The sequence below is a fragment of the Schistocerca americana genome, chromosome 11 (genome assembly GCF_021461395.2).
Source record: "Schistocerca americana isolate TAMUIC-IGC-003095 chromosome 11, iqSchAmer2.1, whole genome shotgun sequence".
Taxonomy (NCBI): domain Eukaryota; kingdom Metazoa; phylum Arthropoda; class Insecta; order Orthoptera; family Acrididae; genus Schistocerca; species Schistocerca americana.
This window is the reverse complement of record NC_060129.1, coordinates 121,936,227-121,955,009: the sequence shown is the minus strand read 5'-3', so window position 1 is coordinate 121,955,009 and position 18,783 is coordinate 121,936,227. Positions and strand designations below refer to the sequence as shown.

General features: G+C 43.0%; 1 protein-coding gene across 6 annotated transcripts in view; it reads right to left on the bottom strand.

Moving 5' to 3' along the window:
• LOC124554154 (zinc finger protein 782-like) overlaps positions 1-18,783 on the bottom strand; it is a 91,602-nt gene that overhangs the window by 43,870 nt on the left and 28,949 nt on the right. For all 6 annotated transcript variants that reach the window (XR_006968264.1, XM_047128221.1, XM_047128226.1 and 3 more), the window contains 2 exons: positions 6,077-6,151; positions 5,919-5,993 (listed from right to left, as the gene is read on the bottom strand). Coding sequence is in view for 5 of the 6 variants with exons in the window: in XM_047128221.1 (XP_046984177.1) it covers positions 5,919-5,993; positions 6,077-6,151 (150 nt within the window). In the remaining variant the exon portion in view is untranslated. The remainder of the gene's footprint in view (positions 1-5,918; positions 5,994-6,076; positions 6,152-18,783) is intronic.

Genomic DNA, 18,783 nt, shown 5'->3' with positions numbered 1-18,783 from the left:
GCGCGCGAAGAATATTGCTTTACCATTGGTCAGTTTACTCAACAGCCAATAGCAAAACAACATTCTCCCACGTCAGTCCGCGCTTTTCATCAATAACCAATCGCAAAATAGTAAACCCAACGACTGCACTTTTTACCGACGTCATTATCTAATATACTGAAGTTTTGTTTATGAATAAAGTTATTTACTATTGTTATTTATACCCGAATTAACTTTCCCTTTACCATAAACTTACTTTACAAATCTATTCTACAAAAATCCCCTTTGTCCATATCCATACGTCTCGAAAATGTTCCCATACTAAATCCTACTACATAACTCGTTAAACAATTATCTTCATACTAACCTTAAACCACACTCACACATCATTCATACTGCTAAAACACATTCATAATATTTTGCATACACAAAAAGAAATAATAACACTTTATGAAAATACTAGAACAGTTTATGAAAAACATTCTATTACTTTAGTGCACTCAACTGGGCACAATCGAAACTAAATCAGTCCCCTATCCAATACTGTCCTCTATCGGCTGATACATAAAATACATGCGCATCCAGTCTCGCGTCACCATCTGTCACTATCCAGCTCTGAGACACATCTCCCACTTAACTGCCTCCAAGGCAGGATCGTTATACGGCGCTACGCCTCCCCGTATGCCGCAGTGAATATACCGAAGTGAAATTCAGTGAAATACAAGTTATTACCCCCATGAACCATGGACCTTGCCGTAGGTGCAACCACAACAGAGGGGTATCTGTTGAGAGGCCAGACAAATGTGTGGTTCCTCAAGAGGGGCAGCAGCCTTTTCAGTAGTTGCAGGGGCAACAGTCTGGATGATTGACTGACTTGGCCTTGTAACAATAACCAAAACGGCCTTGCTGTGCTGGTACTGCGAACGGCTGAAAGCAAGGGGAAACTACAGCCGTAATTTTTCCCGAGGACATGCAGCTCTACTGTATGATTAAATGATGATGGCGTCATCTTGGGTAAAATATTCCGGAGGTAAAATAGTCCCCCATTCGGATCTCCGGGCGGGGACTACTCAAGAGGCCTTCGTTATCAGGAGAAAGAAAACCGGCGTTCTACGGATCGGAGCGTGGAATGTCAGATCACTTAATTGGGCAGGTAGGTTAGAAAATTTGAAAAGGGAAATGGATAGGTTAAAGTTAGATATATTGGGAATTAGTGACGTTCGGTGGCAGGAGGAACAAGACTTTTGGTCAGGTGGTTACAGGGTTATAAATACAAAATCAAATAGGGGTAATGCAGGAGTAGGTTTAATAATGAATAAAAAAATAGGAGTGCGGGTTAGCTACTACAAACAGCATAGTGAACGCATTATTGTGGCCAAGATAGACACAAAGCCCATGCCTACTACAGTAGTACAAGTTTATATGCCAACTAGCTCTGCAGATGATGAAGAAATAGATGAAATGTATGACGAGATAAAAGAAATTATTCAGGTAGTGAAGGGTGACGAAAATTTAATAGTCATGGGTGACTGGAATTCGGCAGTAGGAAAAGGGAGAGAAGGAAACATAGTAGGTGAATATGGATTGGGGGTGAGAAATGAAAGAGGAAGCCGCCTGGTAGAATTTTGCACAGAGCATAACTTAATCATAGCTAACACTTGGTTCAAGAATCATGAAAGGAGGCTGTATACATGGAAGAAGCCTGGAGATACTGACAGGTTTCAGATAGATTATATAATGGTAAGACAGAGATTTGGGAACCAGGTTTTAAATTGTAAGACATTTCCTGGGGGCAGATGTGGATTCTGACCACAATCTATTGGTTATGAACTGCAGATTGAAACTGAAGAAACTGCAAAAAGGTGGGAATTTAAGGAGATGGGACCTGGATAAACTGAAAGAACCAGAGGTTGTAGAGAGTTTCAGAGAGAGCATAAGGGAACAATTGACAGGAATAGGGGAAAGAAATACAGTAGAAGAAGAATGGGTAGCTCTGAGGGATGAAGTGGTGAAGGCAGCAGACGATCAAGTAGGTAAAAAGACGAGGGCTAATAGAAATCCTTGGGTAACAGAAGAAATATTGAATTTAATTGATGAAAGGAGAAAATATAAAAAGGCCGTAAATGAAGCAGGCAAAAAGGAATACAAACGTCTCAAAAATGAAATCGACAGGAAGTGCAAAATGGCTAAGCAGGGATGGCTAGAGGACAAATGTAAGGATGTAGAGGCTTGTCTCACTAGGGGTAAGATAGATACTGCCTACAGGAAAATTAAAGAGACCTTTGGAGAGAAGAGAACCACTTGTATGAATATCAAGAGCTCAGATGGCAACCCAGTTCTAAGCAAAGAAGGGAAGGCAGAAAGGTGGAAGGAGTATATAGAGGGTTTATACAAGGGCGATGTACTTGAGGACAATATTATGGAAATGGAAGAGGATGTAGATGAAGACGAAATGGGAGATAAGATACTGCGTGAAGAGTTTGACAGAGGACTGAAAGACTAGAGTCGAAACAAGGCCCCAGGAGTAGACAACATTCCATTAGAACTACTGATGGCCTCGGGAGAGCCAGTCATGACAAAACTCTACCACCTGGTGAGCACAATGTATGAGACAGGCGAAATACCTTCAGAGTTCAAGAAGAATATAATATTTCCAATCCCAAAGAAAGCAGGTGTTGACAAATGTGAAAATTACCGAACTATCAGTTTAATAAGTCACAGCTGCAAAATACTAACGCGAATTCTTTACAGACGGATAGAAAAACTGGTAGAAGCCGACCTCGGGGAAGATCAGTTTGGATTCAGTAGAAATGTTGGAACACGTGAGGCAATACTGACCTTACGACTTATCTTGGAAGAAAGATTAAGAAAAGGCAAACCTACGTTTCTAGCATTTGTAGACTTAGAGAAAGCTTTTGACAATGTTAACTGGAATACTATCTTTCAAATTCTGAAGGTGGCAGGGGTAAAATACAGGGAGCGAAAGGCTATTTACAATTTGTACAGAAACCAGATGGCAGTTATAAGAGTTGAGGGGCATGAAAGGGAAGCAGTGGTTGGGAAAGGAGTGAGACAGGGTTGTAGCCTCTCCCCGATGTTATTCAATCTGTATATTGAGCAAGCAGTAAAGGAAACAAAAGAAAAATTCGGAGTAGGCATTAAAATTCATGGAGAAGAAGTAAAAACTTTGAGGTTCGCCGATGACATTGTAATTCTGTCAGAGACAGCAAAGGACTTGGAAGAGCAGTTGAACAGAATGGACAGTGTCTTGAAAGGAGGATATAAGATGAACATCAACAAAAGCAAAACGAAGATAATGGAATGTAGTCAAATTAAGTCGGGTGATGCTGAGGGAATTAGATTAGGAAATGAGACACTTAAAGTAGTAAAAGAGTTTTGCTATTTAGGGAGTAAAATAACCGATGATGGTCGAAGTAGAGAGGATATAAAATGTAGACTGGCAATGGCAAGGAAAGAGTTTCTGAAGAAGAGAAATTTGTTAACATCGAGTATAGATTTAGGTGTCAGAAAGTCGTTTCTGAAAGTATTTGTATGGAGTGTAGCCATGTATGGAAGTGAGACATGGACGATAACTAGTTTGGATAAGAAGAGAATAGAAGCTTTCGAAATGTGGTGCTACAGAAGAATGCTGAAGATAAGGTGGGTAGATCACGTAACTAATGAGGAGGTATTGAATAGGATTGGGGAGAAGAGAAGTTTGTGGCACAACTTGACTAGAAGAAGGGATCGGTTGGTAGGACATGTTTTGAGGCAACAAGGGATCACAAATTTAGCATTGGAGGGCAGCGTGGAGGGTAAAAATCGTAAAGGGAGACCAAGAGATGAATACACTAAGCAGATTCAGAAGGATGTAGGTTGCAGTAGGTACTGGGAGATGAAGAAGCTTGCACAGGATAGAGTGGCATGGAGAGCTGCATCAAACCAGTCCCAGGACTGAAGACCACAACAACAACAACAACAAGTTATTAATTTATTGAATATTCATTTTACTTACAAATTTTCATATTAAATGTTGAAAGCATCTCCCCCCCCCCCCCCCCCCCCCCCTGTTGTTGAATACAAAATTAAATTCATCTAATCATGTTTACAAACACAAGCTGTAACATTTCTTGTGTAACAGAAGCAGTGAAAGTAGATATTGCAGTTTTTAATTCATCGGTGGATTTTGGACAGTTTTTATAGACAGTTGCTTTCGCTGTACTCCAGAAGGAAAAGTCAGGTGGTCAGGTGATCAGGTGATCGTGGAGGCCAAAGTCCCTGTGAAATTATGCGATCACCAATAACACCAACAAGCAGTGACATTGAAACGTGAGCTGTATGCGTGGTTGCACCATCTTGTTGATAATAACTGTTCAGTGTTTCACTTAACACAAGTTCTCCTATGAACGGGTACAGAATATCACTGCACTATCGAGTCCACTTGAAGGGAAGTAACACAGGCAGGCGAACAATCGTACGACACGCGCAGCTAACAATCATACGCCACTGCGGAGAGACTTCTTGAACACCCCGTCGATGCTCTGGCAAATGTAAAAGCAGGCCCTAAATTCTACACAATGGTGGCTTCACATGCATTTAATGTGTACCAATCTCAGTTAAATTTTGTTTAATTAATAAACTGTGATTTGTCATACTGTATTTTGTACTAATAAAAAGATTTTTTCCTCCGAAAAACCAAATTTGAGGATGTATTAACAGAATACACAGGTCATGTCATAAAAATTCAATATTTTTTGTTCACAGCTTGCACTGTTTTTGAAATCTAATTAGTACAAAAGCCTCACCTGAAGAAGAGAAATGAATGTCATTTTTGGAATTAGGGGTGCACAAATTTAAACTTTCTTAGAAACTTCTTTTTGGTGACCCTGTGTAATTAATAATAATAGTAATAAAAATAATTAATAATGAAGCATGGACCTTGCCGTTGGTGGGGAGGCTTGCGTGCTTCAGTGATAAAGATAGCCGTACCGTAGGTGCAACCACAACGGAGGGGTATCTGTTGAGAGGCCAGACAAACATGTGGTTCCTGAAGAGGGGCAGCAGCCTTTTCAGTAGTTGCAGGGGCAACAGTCTGGATCATTGACTGATCTGGCCTTGCAACACTAACCAAAACGGCCTTGCTGTGCTGGTACTGCGAACGGCTAAAAGCAAGGGGAAACTACAGCTGTAATTTTTCCCGAGGGCATGCAGCTTTACTGTATGGTTATGCTGAGGGAATTAGATTAGGAAATGAGGCACTTAAAGTAGTAAAGAAGTTTTGCTATTTGGGGAGCAAAATAACTGATGATGGTCGAAGTAGGGAGGATATAAAATGTAGACTGGCAATGGCAAGGAAAGTGTTTCTGAAGAAGAGAAATTTGTTAACATCAAGTACAGATTTAAGTTGCAGGAAGTCGTTTCTGAAAGTATTTGTATGGAGTGTAGCCATGTATGGAACTGAAACATGGACGATAAAATAATTTAGACAAGAAGAGAATAGAAGCTTTTGAAATGTGGTGCTACAGAAGAATGCTGAAGATCAGATGGGTAGATCACGTAACTAATGAGGAGGTATTGAACAGAATTGGGGAGAAGAGGAGTTTGTGGCGCAACTTGACTAGAAGAAGGGATCGGTTGGTAGGACATGTTCTGAGGCATCAAGGGATCACCAATTTAGCATTGGAGGGCAGCATGGAGGGTAAAAATCGTAGAGGGAGACCAAGAGATGAATACACAAAGCAGATTCAGAAGGATGCAGGTTGCAGTAGGTACTGGGAGATGAAGAAGCTTGCACAGGATAGAGTAGCATGGAGAGGTGCATCAAACCAGTCTCAGGACTGAAGACAACAACAACAACAACAACAACAACAACAACAATAATAATAATAACACTTCAAGCAATAAAATAATTACAAACACAAAGTTCTAACTAAACCTACCTCTGGCGTGTGCCACTCAGATGGCTCTGTTTTTGCATGAATCTCATCTTCCTCTACAGCTGCATTCTCAGGCTCCTGTAACAGAACCAACAGAATGTTGGATTAAACCAAGTTGGAGACAAGGTGTCCACATACCTCTCAACTACGTGAATACCAACCTGAGCCTCATCCCAGTCATCTTTCTTCACCCCATCTTCGACCCATTCCTGTTTCACAGCCACAAACTCAAACCCCTGCAACATAAACAATTTGTCATTTATTCATTTACATATGCATTTATTTTGCGTGGCACGATAAGGTCCTTCACACCCTCTCTCCAATCTAACTAGCCACTCTTAACAAGCCGTACATGGCCAGAATATAGTGGTAGTAATAATAATACACTACTGGCCATTAAAATTGCTACACCATGAAGATGACGTGCTACAGACGCGAAATTTTACCGACAGGAAGATGATGCTGTGATATGCAAATGATTAGCTTTTCAGAGCATTCACACAAGGTTGACGCCGGTGGCGACACCTACAACGTGCTGACATGAGGAAAGTTTCCAACCGATATCTCATACACAAACAGTAGTTCACCTGCGTTGCCTGGTTAAACGTTGTTGTGATGCCTCGTGTAAGGAGGAGAAATGCGTACCATCACGATTCCAACTTTGATAAAGGTTGGATTGTAGCCTATCGCGATTGCGGTTTATCATATCACGACATTGCTGCTCCCATTGGTCGAGATCCAATGACCGTTAGCAGAATATGGAATCGGTGGGTTCATGAAGGTAATACAGAAAGCCGTGCTGGATCCCAACGGCCTCATATCAGTAGCAGTCGAGATGACAGGCATCTTATCCGCACTGCTGTAAAGGATCGTGCAGCCATGTCTCGATCCCAGAGTCAACAGATGGGGACATTTGGAAGACAACAACCATCTGCACGAACAGTTCGACGACATTTGCAGCAGCACGGGCTATCAGCTCGGAGACCGTGACTGTGGTTACCCTCGACGCTGCATCACAAACAGAAGCGCCTGCGATGCTGTACTCGACGATGAACCTGGGTGTATAAATGGCAAAACATCATTTTGTCGGATGAATCCAGGTTCTGTTTACAGCATCACGGTGGTCGCATCCCTGTTTGGCGACATCGCGGTGAATGCACATTGGAAGTGTGTATTCGTCATCGCCATACTGGCGTATCACCCGGCGTGATGGTATGGGGTGCCATCGGTTACACGTCTCGGTCACCTCTTGTTTGCATTGACGGCACTTTGAACGGTGGACGTTACATTTCAGATGTGTTACGACCCGTGGCTCTACCCTTCATTCGATCCCTGCAAAACCTTACATTTCAGTAGGATAATGCGCAACCGCATGTTGCAGGTCCTGTACAGGCCTTTCTGCATACAGAAAATGTTCAACTGCTGCCACGGCCAGCACATTCTCCAGATCTCTCACCAATTGAGAACGTCTGGTCAATGGTGGCCAAGCAACTGGCTCGTCACAATATGCCAGTCACCACTCTTGATGAACTGTGGTATCATGTTGAAGCTGCATGGGCAGCTGTACCTGTACACACCATCCAAGCTCTGTTTGACTCAATGTCCAGGCGTATCAAGACCGTTATTATGGCCAGAGATGGTTGTTCTGGGTACTGATTTCTCAGGATCTATCCACCCAAACTGCATGACAATGTAATCACATGTCAGTTCTAGTATAATATATTTGTCCACTGTATACCCATTTATCATCTGCATCTTCTTGGTGTAGCAATTTTAATGGCCATTAGTGTAATAATAATAATAATAATAATAATAATAATAATACACTCATGCTCATAAATTAAGCATAATTGCAGAATGTGGTGCCACACAATGTGGCACTACGCAAAACTGCCGCTAATAGCATAAGCACATAGGGAACACACACGACACAGATCTGCAAGTCCATGATATTGATGATAAGTTGAGAAAACCGTCCCAAAACACATGTGCTACAAAACGCCACTGTTTGCTGCGCATGTACCCCGAATTCAGTATGGGATATGATCACCATGTACACGTACACAGGCCGCACAACGGGTTGGCGTACTCTGGATCAGGAGATTGAGCAGCTGCTGGGGTATAGCCTCCCATTCTTGCACCAGTGCCTGTCGGAGCTCCTTAAGTGTCGTAGGGGTTTGAAGATGTGCGGCAATATGTTGACCAAGAGCATCCCAGACGTGCTCGATGGGGTTTAGGTCTGGAGAACAGGCAGGCCACTCCATTCGCCTGATATCTTCTGTTTCTAGATACTCCTCCAAGATGGCAGATCGGTGGGGCTGTGCATAATCATCCATCAGGAGGAAGGTTGGACCCACTGCACCCCTGAAAAGGCGGACATACTTGTGCAAAATGACGTCCCGATTCACCTGACCTGTTACAGTTCCTCTGTCAAAGACGTGCAGGGGGATACGTGCACCAATCGTAATCCCACCCCACCCCATCAAATCACGACCTCCATACAGGTCCCTTTCGAGGACATTAAGGGGTCGGTATCTGGTTCCTGGTTCACGCCAGATGAAAACCCAGTGAGAATCACTGTTTAGACTATGCCTGGACTCGTCTGTGAACATAACCTGGGACAACTGTTCCAATGACCACATACTGTTTTCTTGACACCAGGCTTTACGGGCTCTCCTGTGACCAGGGGTTAGTGGAACGCACCTGGCAGGTCTCCGGGCAAATAAACCGTGTCTGTTCAGTTGTCTGTAGACTGTGTGTCTGGAGACAACTGTTCCAGCGGCTGCAGTAAGGTCCCGAGCGAGGCTACGTGCAGTACCCGTGGCCGTCTGCGGGCACTGATGGTGAGATATCGGTCATCTTGTGGTGTTGTACACTGTGGATGTCGTTGTACACTGTGGGTGTCCCGTACTGTAGCACCTGGACACGTTTCCTGTCTGCTGGAATTGTTGCCATAATCTTGAGATCACACTTTGTGGCACACGGAGGACCCATGCTATGACCTACTGTTTGACCATCCTCCAGTCGCCCCACCATTCTACCCCTCATAACGTCATCAATATGTGTTCTTTGAGCCATTTTCAACACACAGTCACCATTAGCACGTCTGAAAACGTCTGCACACTTACTGGCTGCACCGTACTCTGACATGCACCGACACACGTCTGCGTATGTGGACTGCTGCCAGCGCCACCGTGCGACGACCGCAGGTCAGATGCACCGCATGGTCACACCCCGAAGTGGTTTAAACCCGCAAACCGCCCACCAGAGCATTGTTTCACCATGTATCAGCATTATCCTTAATTTATGAGCGTGAGTGTAATAATATAATAATAATTACTTGAAGCAAAGAAATGGAATCAGTGGCCCAGGGAGCAAAACAGGATTGTAGCTTATCCCTAATGTTTTTCAGTCAGCACACTCAGCAGTAGTAAAGGCAACCAAAGAGAAGTCTGGGAAGGGAATTAAATTTCAGGGAGAAGAAACAGCAAAACCTTGGATGTTTACCAGTGAAACTGTAATTGTGTCACAGATGGCAAAGCACTCAGAAGAGCAGTTGAATGATACAGATAGTGTCTTAAAAACAGGTTATAATACAGGGTGATGCAGATAAAAGTAGCCTGTGTAAGAATACAAGAAATGCAGTGAAATTACAGAAACAAGAAGTTTAAATTAGATTTACAATTTATTTGCAATGAAAAATACAGCGAAAAGTGGATTTATAAAAGAAGTTGAAATTGACCCCCTGCACATCTAAACTATTCAGATACACCCTGCGTAAAGTTCAGACATCAATGGCTGCAACTTCATGTGTGGTGGTGTCTTTCAGTTCCTTTATTGTGTGTGAATTTGTTTCATACACATTACTCTTCAAGCGTTCCCACAGGAAAAATATCACGTTGTTAGATCCGGCAAATGAGGTGGTCATAAATGTTTGTTGACAGTTCATTCCTCAGTGAAGACAACATGGACTCGTTCCAGGGATACCTTAGACATGTGGCATGTTGCTCCATCTTGCTGGAAGAAGCAGCATTGTTTTTCATATTTAGAGAGTTGAGCACAAAATGTATCAAAAATTTCCATGTATGCAACCATGTTAAGCGTAGTGTCAAAAAATATCAGTCCAATGATGCACATCCCTGTTAACCGCACCAAGTGCCAATTTTTTGATAATGGAGTAATTGCTGACACGTGAAGTTAGGATTCTCTGTTGCCCAATACCTCGCATTCTGTGAATCCACATGACCAAAAAGATGAAACCAGGCTTCACCACTCATGATGTAATGGAAAGGTTCTAACAAATTAGCGTTGATGTTATTCAAAAGCCATATACGAAGGTAATCCCAAAAGTAAGGTGTCTTATGTTTTTATAAGTACATAACTCTGTTTGTGCAGTTGGTCACACTGTTATGAAAAGCGCTTCACACGCTGAGTGTGAATATGTGCACGCCGCGCTGAGGTGCTCAGTCTTGGCCTGGCAGCCGTTGAGAATGGAGCTCCCGTTGGATGTTACCACCAAGTCTGAATTGCACGCAGTTATTCAGTTTTTGATCGCAAAGGGCACTGCACCGATTGAAATCCATCGCCAATTGACGGAAGTGTACGGTGAGTCGTGCACGGATGTCAAAAATGTTCGTAAGTGGTGTAGAGAGTTTGCAGCTGGTCAGAACAAAGGTGCAGGAGACCGTCAGTTTCTGAGGAGACGGTGTTGAAGGTTGAGCAAAGCGTGCGTGAAGATCAGCGGATCACCCTGCATGATCTCTGCACTTCGGTTTCTGAGGTTTCTCGAAGCACCGCTCACAGAATTTTAACGGAAACATTGAACTACGGGAAGGTGTACACAAGATGCGTGCCACGCATGCCGAGTGAGGACCACATGGGGCAACGAGCTGTGCTTCCCGCACATTTCTTCACTGCCTTGCAGCCGAACATGACAACTTTCTGGACTCAATTTGTCACGGGTGACGAAACCTTGGCATACCACTTTACACCTGAGACCCAGCAACAACCTCACCAGTGGCAGCATCCTTCTTCGCCAAAGCTGCGGAAATTCAAAAAAACACAGTCTGCCAGTAAAGTCGTGACAAACGTTTTTTGGGATCGGAAAGGGGTATTGTTGATCGAGTTTATGCCCACTGGGACCACAATTAATGCTGACAGGTGCTGTGAGACACTGAAAAAACTCAAACTGGCACTTCAGAACTGGAGAAGAGGAATGTTGAGCAAGGACGTACACATTCTCCACGACAATGGTCGCCCACACATCGCTCTGCAAACCGTTGCTCTCCTGCAACAGTTCCAGTGGAACACAATCACCCACCCACCCTACAGTCGTGACTTGGCGCCCAGTGACTATCACCTGTTCCCTAGGTTAAAAGAACATTTGACCGGAAAGCGATTCAGCTCCGACGACGAGGTGAAGGAAGAGGTTCATAACTTTCTGAACAGCAAGGCGGCAAGCTGGTATGACACGGGCATACAAAAACTGCCACAGCATCTACAAAAATGCATCGACAGAAATTGTGATTATGTCAAAAAATAGAAAAATGTTCAAGCTGTAAACTGATGTAAACCATTGTAGGAATAAACAGGTCTATGGACTTATAAAAAATAGGAGACTTTACATTTGGGATTACCCTCGTACAATAATTAACATGTTTCTGATAGTCATCCTCCTGTAACTGCTGTGCAACTGTCACATGGTATGGCTTCAATATCTGCTGACAACTCCTCCTATTGACATGGATCTGTTGGGCCAATTTATGTGTAGACTTTGCGGCTCTGAATAATTCTTCGGCAAATGTCTGCAGTGATATCTGGTGTGCGAACTGAAGTTGAAATAACACTTTCCCTGAGACATTTAAGTCTCTTTTTATTATCTACGATAATGATCGAAGCATACGAAATGAGTTAAAACTTGTGTTGTGGCTGGGACTCGAACCCAAGTCTTCTTGCTTGCTAGGTAGAAATGCTAACCATTACACCACCACAGTACAATGGTCAACATAGCTGCACGAACTACCTAAGCTGGTAGTGTAATGGTGGTGTAATGGTTAGCATTACTGCCTAGCAGGCAAGAAGACCTGGGTTCGAGTCATGGTCACTGCACAAATTTTAATTCATTTCTTCTGCTTTGATCATTATCGTAAATAATAAAAAGAGACTTAAATGTCTCAGGGAAACATTTAATTACAAGATCTATAAGATCGCCAATGGTACAAGGACATCCCATTACGTCCATTGCTGGTGTGCTTGCCAATATCCGAGAGACCTGGCAGTAGTGGCAATATGTAAGGGAAAAATGAATCGAAGTTTGTGTTGGGGAGGGCACTCAGCTTAGGTAGTTCGGTGCAACAATGTCGACTATCATACTGCGGTGGTGTAATGGTTAGCATTTCTGCCTAGCAATCTAGAAGATGCGAGTTTGAGTCCGGGCTGCAGCACAAATTTTAATTCATTTCGTCTGCTTCGATCATTATCGAAAAATTGCATTCGCATTCAAAGGGGAGGCAGGTTACTTTTACTGTGCCTACCTGTATAAGATGAAACTCAACAAAAGCAAATAAAGGTAACAGAACTTAGTTAAATTACATCAGGTAATGCTGAGGGAATTACATTACGAAATAAGACACTAACAGTACTTCATTAATTCTGCTGTTTGGGTAGTAGCAGACAGGATAGTAACAGCAAGAAAAGAATTCCTGGAAAAGACAAATGTATTAACATTGATTACAAATTTAAATCTATTGAAGTCTTTTCTAAAGGTCTTTCTTTGTATTTTCACCTGGAACGAAAGTGAAACATGGGTGATAAAACGTTTAGACAAGATGAGAACAGAAGCTTCTGAAATATGGGGCTACAGACGGCTGCTGAAGTTTTGAATTGTAGATTGAACAACATATGAAGAGGTATTGAATTGTATTGAGGAAAAATGATATTTATGATTCGGAGTAGGTATTAAAATCCACGGAGAAGAAATAAAAACTTTGAGGTTTGCCGATGACATTGTAATTCTGTCAGAGACGGCAAAGGGCTGCGAAGAGCAGTTGAATGGAATGGACAGTGTCTTGAAAGGAGGATATAAGATGAACATCAACAAAAGCAAAACGAGGATAATGGAATGTAGTCGAATTAAGTCGGGTGATGCTGAGGGAATTAGATTAGGAAATGAGACACTTAAAGTAGTAAAGGAGTTTTGCTATTTGGGGAGCAAAATAACTGATGATGGTCGAAGTAGAGAGGATATAAAATGTAGACTGGCAATGGCAAGGAAAGTGTTTCTGAAGAAGAGAAATTTGTTAACATCGAGTATAGATTTAAGTGTCAGGGAGTCGTTTCTGAAAGTATTTGTATGGAGTGTAGCCATGTATGGAAGTGAAACATGGATCATAAATAGTTTGGACAAGAAGAGAATAGAAGCTTTCGAAATGTGGTGCTACAGAAGAATGCTGAAGATTAGATGGGTAGATCATATAACTAATGAGGAGGTATTGAATAGGATTGGGGAGAAGAGGAGTTGTGGCACAACTTGACAAGAAGAAGGGATCGGTTGGTAGGACACGTTCTGAGACATCGAGGGATCACCAATTTAGTACTGGAGGGCAGCGCGGAGGATAAAAATCGTAGAGGGAGACCAAGAGATGAATACACTAAGCAGATTCAGAAGGATGTAGGCTGCTGTAGGTACTGGGAGATGAAGAAGCTTGCACAGGATAGAGTAGCATGGAGAGCTGCATCAAACCAGTCTCAAGACTGAAGACCACAACAACAACAACAACAACAACAACCAGAGAAATTCTGATAGCTGTGTTTTCTTTTGTAACTATTTGCATTTAGATACGATAGACAAACGAGGAACTGCAGTAATTTTGATAGTATGAGTGCCCGTGTTATACGAGGTGGAATCCAAAATTTTTGGTACTGGTGCTGCCATCTGAAAAGTAGGAGGAGTAGATCTTTGCACCGCTAGGTGGCGAGAGCTGCATATCTGATGAGACACTGTGCAGAGTGACATTCAGCTGTTGCGTGTCCACAGTGATTTCCATAATACTCTGTGTTTGGCGTGTGGCGATTTTATGATGGATCCACAAACAGAACAGCGCACGTGTATCAAATTCTGTGTGAATCTCAGGAAAAGTGCTATGGACACCCGTATCGTCAGCGACGATAGCTGGATTTACGGTTATGACCCAGAGACAAAGCAATAATCATCCCAGTGGAAGAGCCTATGCTCTCCAAGACCCAAAAAAGTGAGACATGTAAAGAGCAAAGTGAAGAGCACGATCATCATTTTCTTTGACACGGAGCGAATTGTGCACAAAGAATTCATCCCACCCAACCAAACAGTGAATTCCGCTTACTACTGTGACATTTTGCGACGGCTCTGTGAAAACGTGCGGCAACAACAGACCCAACTTTGGTGTCGAGGGAACTGGCTGCTGCATCATGACAATATGCCCTGTCACACGTCCTTGCTCACCATGACCATTTTGGCAAAAAACAACACGGTGGTTGTACCCCACCCACCGTACTGGCGAAAAAAGTGCTTGAAAGAACCCCGCCGGCTGACAGTAGAGTCTCGGCTTTCACCGGGCACCCTCCCCTCTCCTTACTGGCTCATTCAGATTTGGGAGTGTAGTGATGGGCCCGTGTTCCACTGCAGGTGACAATCCAACTAACAAATGTGTCACTTTCTTTCACAAACCTTGCCAAAAGCCTCTGACAGACCTCTGAAGGTATAGATGTCTTATTTTTGGCCAAAAGGCGAGGGGCCCACCTGGAACTCACTTTAAGGAACCATAGATTGCTCGACAGCTATGTAACTTATTGTGACCTGTTCTGCAATTTCTGATACTCTCGCCCGTCAATTGTCTTCAAGAATGACTCGAACTTCACAAATGTTTTTGTCTGTAATGACGGTCCAAGGATGGTGATTGTGTTGCCGATTTTCTACACATTCTCGTCCTTCGGAAATATGTAACAGATGGCTCTCCCCACTTCTATTGGCCCCATCCAACAATACTAGAAGCAGTGATTTTTGAGAGCATTTCTCCTGGACAACTGCAGTATTGCAAAAACTACCTTAAAAATGACTCCAGCAGTCTTGACCACAAAAAAACATTTATTTTGTGGTAACTGGTTTTCATCTGTTTTTGACGGTCTTCAGACTCTTATACTGAAATATGAACACAGATTGGGTTTGGAGGGGTGCTTGAAAATAGTAAAGATATCAAATACATCATATATAACAAATATTAAAAGAAGAAATTATACCCATTATCACAGGTGGTGGGGGTGAATGGAGCTGATGTTATAGCCCCATGAATGTCAACTGCTAAGGAGAATAATGCATTTGAATATCTCGTCCATTGGCATAATGAGAGCTGTGATTGTTGATCAATACAAATAAAACAATTTCTGTATCAGTCACTTGTTTACTTGACCACTACACATTTCGCTGGATCACACAATCACCTTTGGATGGAGAATTGTTTATTTACATGGCTGAACTTGGCAAAGGGTACAGACGTCTTTCCACAATCGCAGACCAAGGGCAGTGTATGTTACATTGTGTGGTATCAACGTTTGATACCACACTTGTTAGGGGCTGCAGATATCGACCGCAGCCCGTAATAGATATCGCTGGACCCGCGGGTCGCGACTTGCGCTACTCCGTGGCTTGTGACAAGTATCTAGCAAGCTCTCGTCCACTATTGCTCGGGACGTCAACTAGGAATGTAGCATAGCCTTCAGCTGATAGGAAGCAACCTCTAAACAGGCGCTTAGTCAAGTATGGCATAAGTACTGCCTCTCTAGATATCTGTTGGTAATTATATGCATGAAGACCCCTGTAACACAAGTTAAGTACAATATATATTATTTTTTACCCACGACTACTAATTATTTCAGTCATTGCAGATACAGACAGCTCCTTACCTAGTTCACTGCCAAACCTGCAATATATATTTCTATTTAGCATTGGCCACCTGTCATCATAACAACTCACGACGAGAATCATAACACATTGCATCTTTTCCTAATAATAAAAATTGTTTATTTAGAAAAGCAGAAGATGATTTCAGAGCTGTGGCAGTGACTGGATGTTAAATACGTGTGGCATGCACTCCGACATGTAGAAACAACAGCGTCACTTTAGCAGTATTTTCACTGGCATTATGGTCTAGAAGAAATATGCGATACCTGGCATGAATTTCTACATTTTGGCCTGCATGCCAATATGTATTTAGCATCCAATAGCAGTTGCAGCTCTAAAATCATCTTCTGCTGGATGGCGCATATCCATATGACAATTCCGTCCCCATGGGAACCATTGGCATTGCTTGATGACTATCATTGCTGGTACAATCTACGAGTTTAGGGTAGATCCCCACAGATGGCTTTTCTTCTCACAAACAATTATGATTAGTTATCTAACAATGGAAGATCCAGGATGGAATGTAACAATGGGAAGGAAAGTAGCTAATCATCATATAGTAGAGATGCTAAGTCACAGATAGGCACAACAAAAAGAATTAAAGCTTTCAGCCATTGGCCTTTGTCAACAATAGACACACATACACACGCATGCACGCATGCACGCACGCGCACACACACACACACACACACACACACACACACACACACACGCGCAAAAGCAACTCACTCACAGAGCTGTGGTCTCAGACAATTGAAACCACATTGCAAGCAGCAGCACCAGTGCATGACGGGAGTGGTGACTTGTTGACACCCAGTCTTTTTATTTCTCTCCTTTTCCACTACTCACCTCCCCCCCCCCCCCCACCTCTCCCCTGCCCTCCAAATAACCTGCAGCACTTCACTGTGTGCCACCCCCACCATACTATCCCTCCCCCTCCCCGCCTCAGTCACCGCCTTACCCCCACCCGGTCGCCATTTCTATCATACACAGGTACTGCTGCTCACAGAGTGGTTTTAGTTGCCTGAGACTGCAGTCATGTGTGTGAATTGAATTTGCGTGAATGTGTGTTTGATGAAGGCCAATGGCTGAAAGCTTTAATTGTGAGTCTTTCTGTTGTGCCTAAATGCGACTCAGCATCTCTCCTATACTGTATGATTAGTTAACTCTTTTATACGTCTTTTAATCACATGTTGACAAAATGATATTTATAGCAGTTACTTTATACAATATAGTGCAACTACGAGGGCCGTTCAGAAAGTAACCTCCGGTTGATTTAAAAAAATACACCAAGTTAAATAAAAATATTTTAATATATACATCTTACAACTACATCTTTGCACTATTTTTCTACATAGTCTCCATAGCGATTGAAGCACTTATCGTATCTCTTCACAAGCTTTGAAATTCCTTCTGCATAAAAATCACCCGCTTGTGCCTGGAGCCAGCCTGTGACCGCATCTTTGAGCTCTTCGTCGTCATCAAACCGCTGTGACCCGAGCCATTTCTTCAAATGCATGAAGAGGTGATAATCACTTGGCGCCAGGTCTGGGCTGTAAGGTGGATGGTTGATAACGTCCCACTTGAAGGACTCAAGAAGGGCCGTTGTTCTGCGAGCAGAGTGAGGACGGGCGTTATCGTGCAAAAAAACGACACCGGAAGTCAGCATACCACGGCGTTTGTTCTGTATAGCCCGTCGTAACTTTTTTATTGTTTCACAGTACACGTCTTGATTAATGATCGTACCACGTTCCATGAATTCAACCAACAACACCCCTTTGGCATCCCAAAACACCGCTGCCATCAGTTTTCTGGCAGAAAAATCTTGCGAGGCTTTTCTTGGTTAGGTAGGCGAATTTGAATGTGCCCACATCTTTGATTGTTCTTTTGTCTCAGGGTTCACGTACTTAATCCAGGTTTCGTCACCGGTCACGATTCTGTTTAACAATGGTTCTCCTTCGTCCTCATAATGTGACAGAAAGTCTAATGCAGAGGCCATTCTTTGAGTTTTGTGGTGTTCGGTAAGAATTTTGGGCACCCATCTTGCACAGAACTTACAGTAACCCAATCTTGCTGTCACTATCTCGTACAAGAGAGTCTTAGAAATCTGTGGAAAACCAGTAGACAACTCCGACATTGAGAAACGTCGATTTTCACGAACTTTTGCATCAACTGTCTGAACGAGTTCGTCAGTCACCAATGATGGTCTACCACTCCTCTCTTCATCATGAACGTTTTCTCGTCCACTTTTAAATAAACGTACCCATTCACGGACAACTCCTTCACTCATAACTCTTGGTCCGTACATGGCACAAAGCTCACGATGAATAGCTGCTGCAGAATATCCTTTGGCTGTAAAAAACCTTATGACAGCACGCACTTCACATTTGGCGGGGTTTTCTATTGCAGCACACATTTCAAACTGCCACAAAAACTAAACTAGCGCAGGTACGACGTTCACTCGACCACGGCTTGATGCCGACTGACCTGTTGAGTGCGTGAACACACAGATGGCGTCGCTACTCCCCCCACAACCCGCAGTGTGACCAATTGGAGGTTACTTTCTGAACGGCCCTCGTATATCTACATTTGCTGTTAGCTTTCATGTAACCATTCGCTATATAGCTTACTGAAATGAGTGTTTTACATCCTGTATGCCTGATTGGCTGTCGCTGACATAATTCGATATGCAGTGGGTGGAACATCGCATATGTAACCAACAGCTGCATTGCTCTCCTTAGCAGGTGAATTTCGTGGAGTTATAACACCTGCTCCATCCACCGTCACTGCCTACCATCATGGGTGTAATTTCTTCTTTTAATGCTTGTTATGAGGAGGTATTAAATAGAATTAGGGAGAAGAGGAGTTTGTGGCACAACTTGACTAGAAGAAGGGATTGGTTGGTAGGACATGTTCTGAGGCATCAAGGGATCA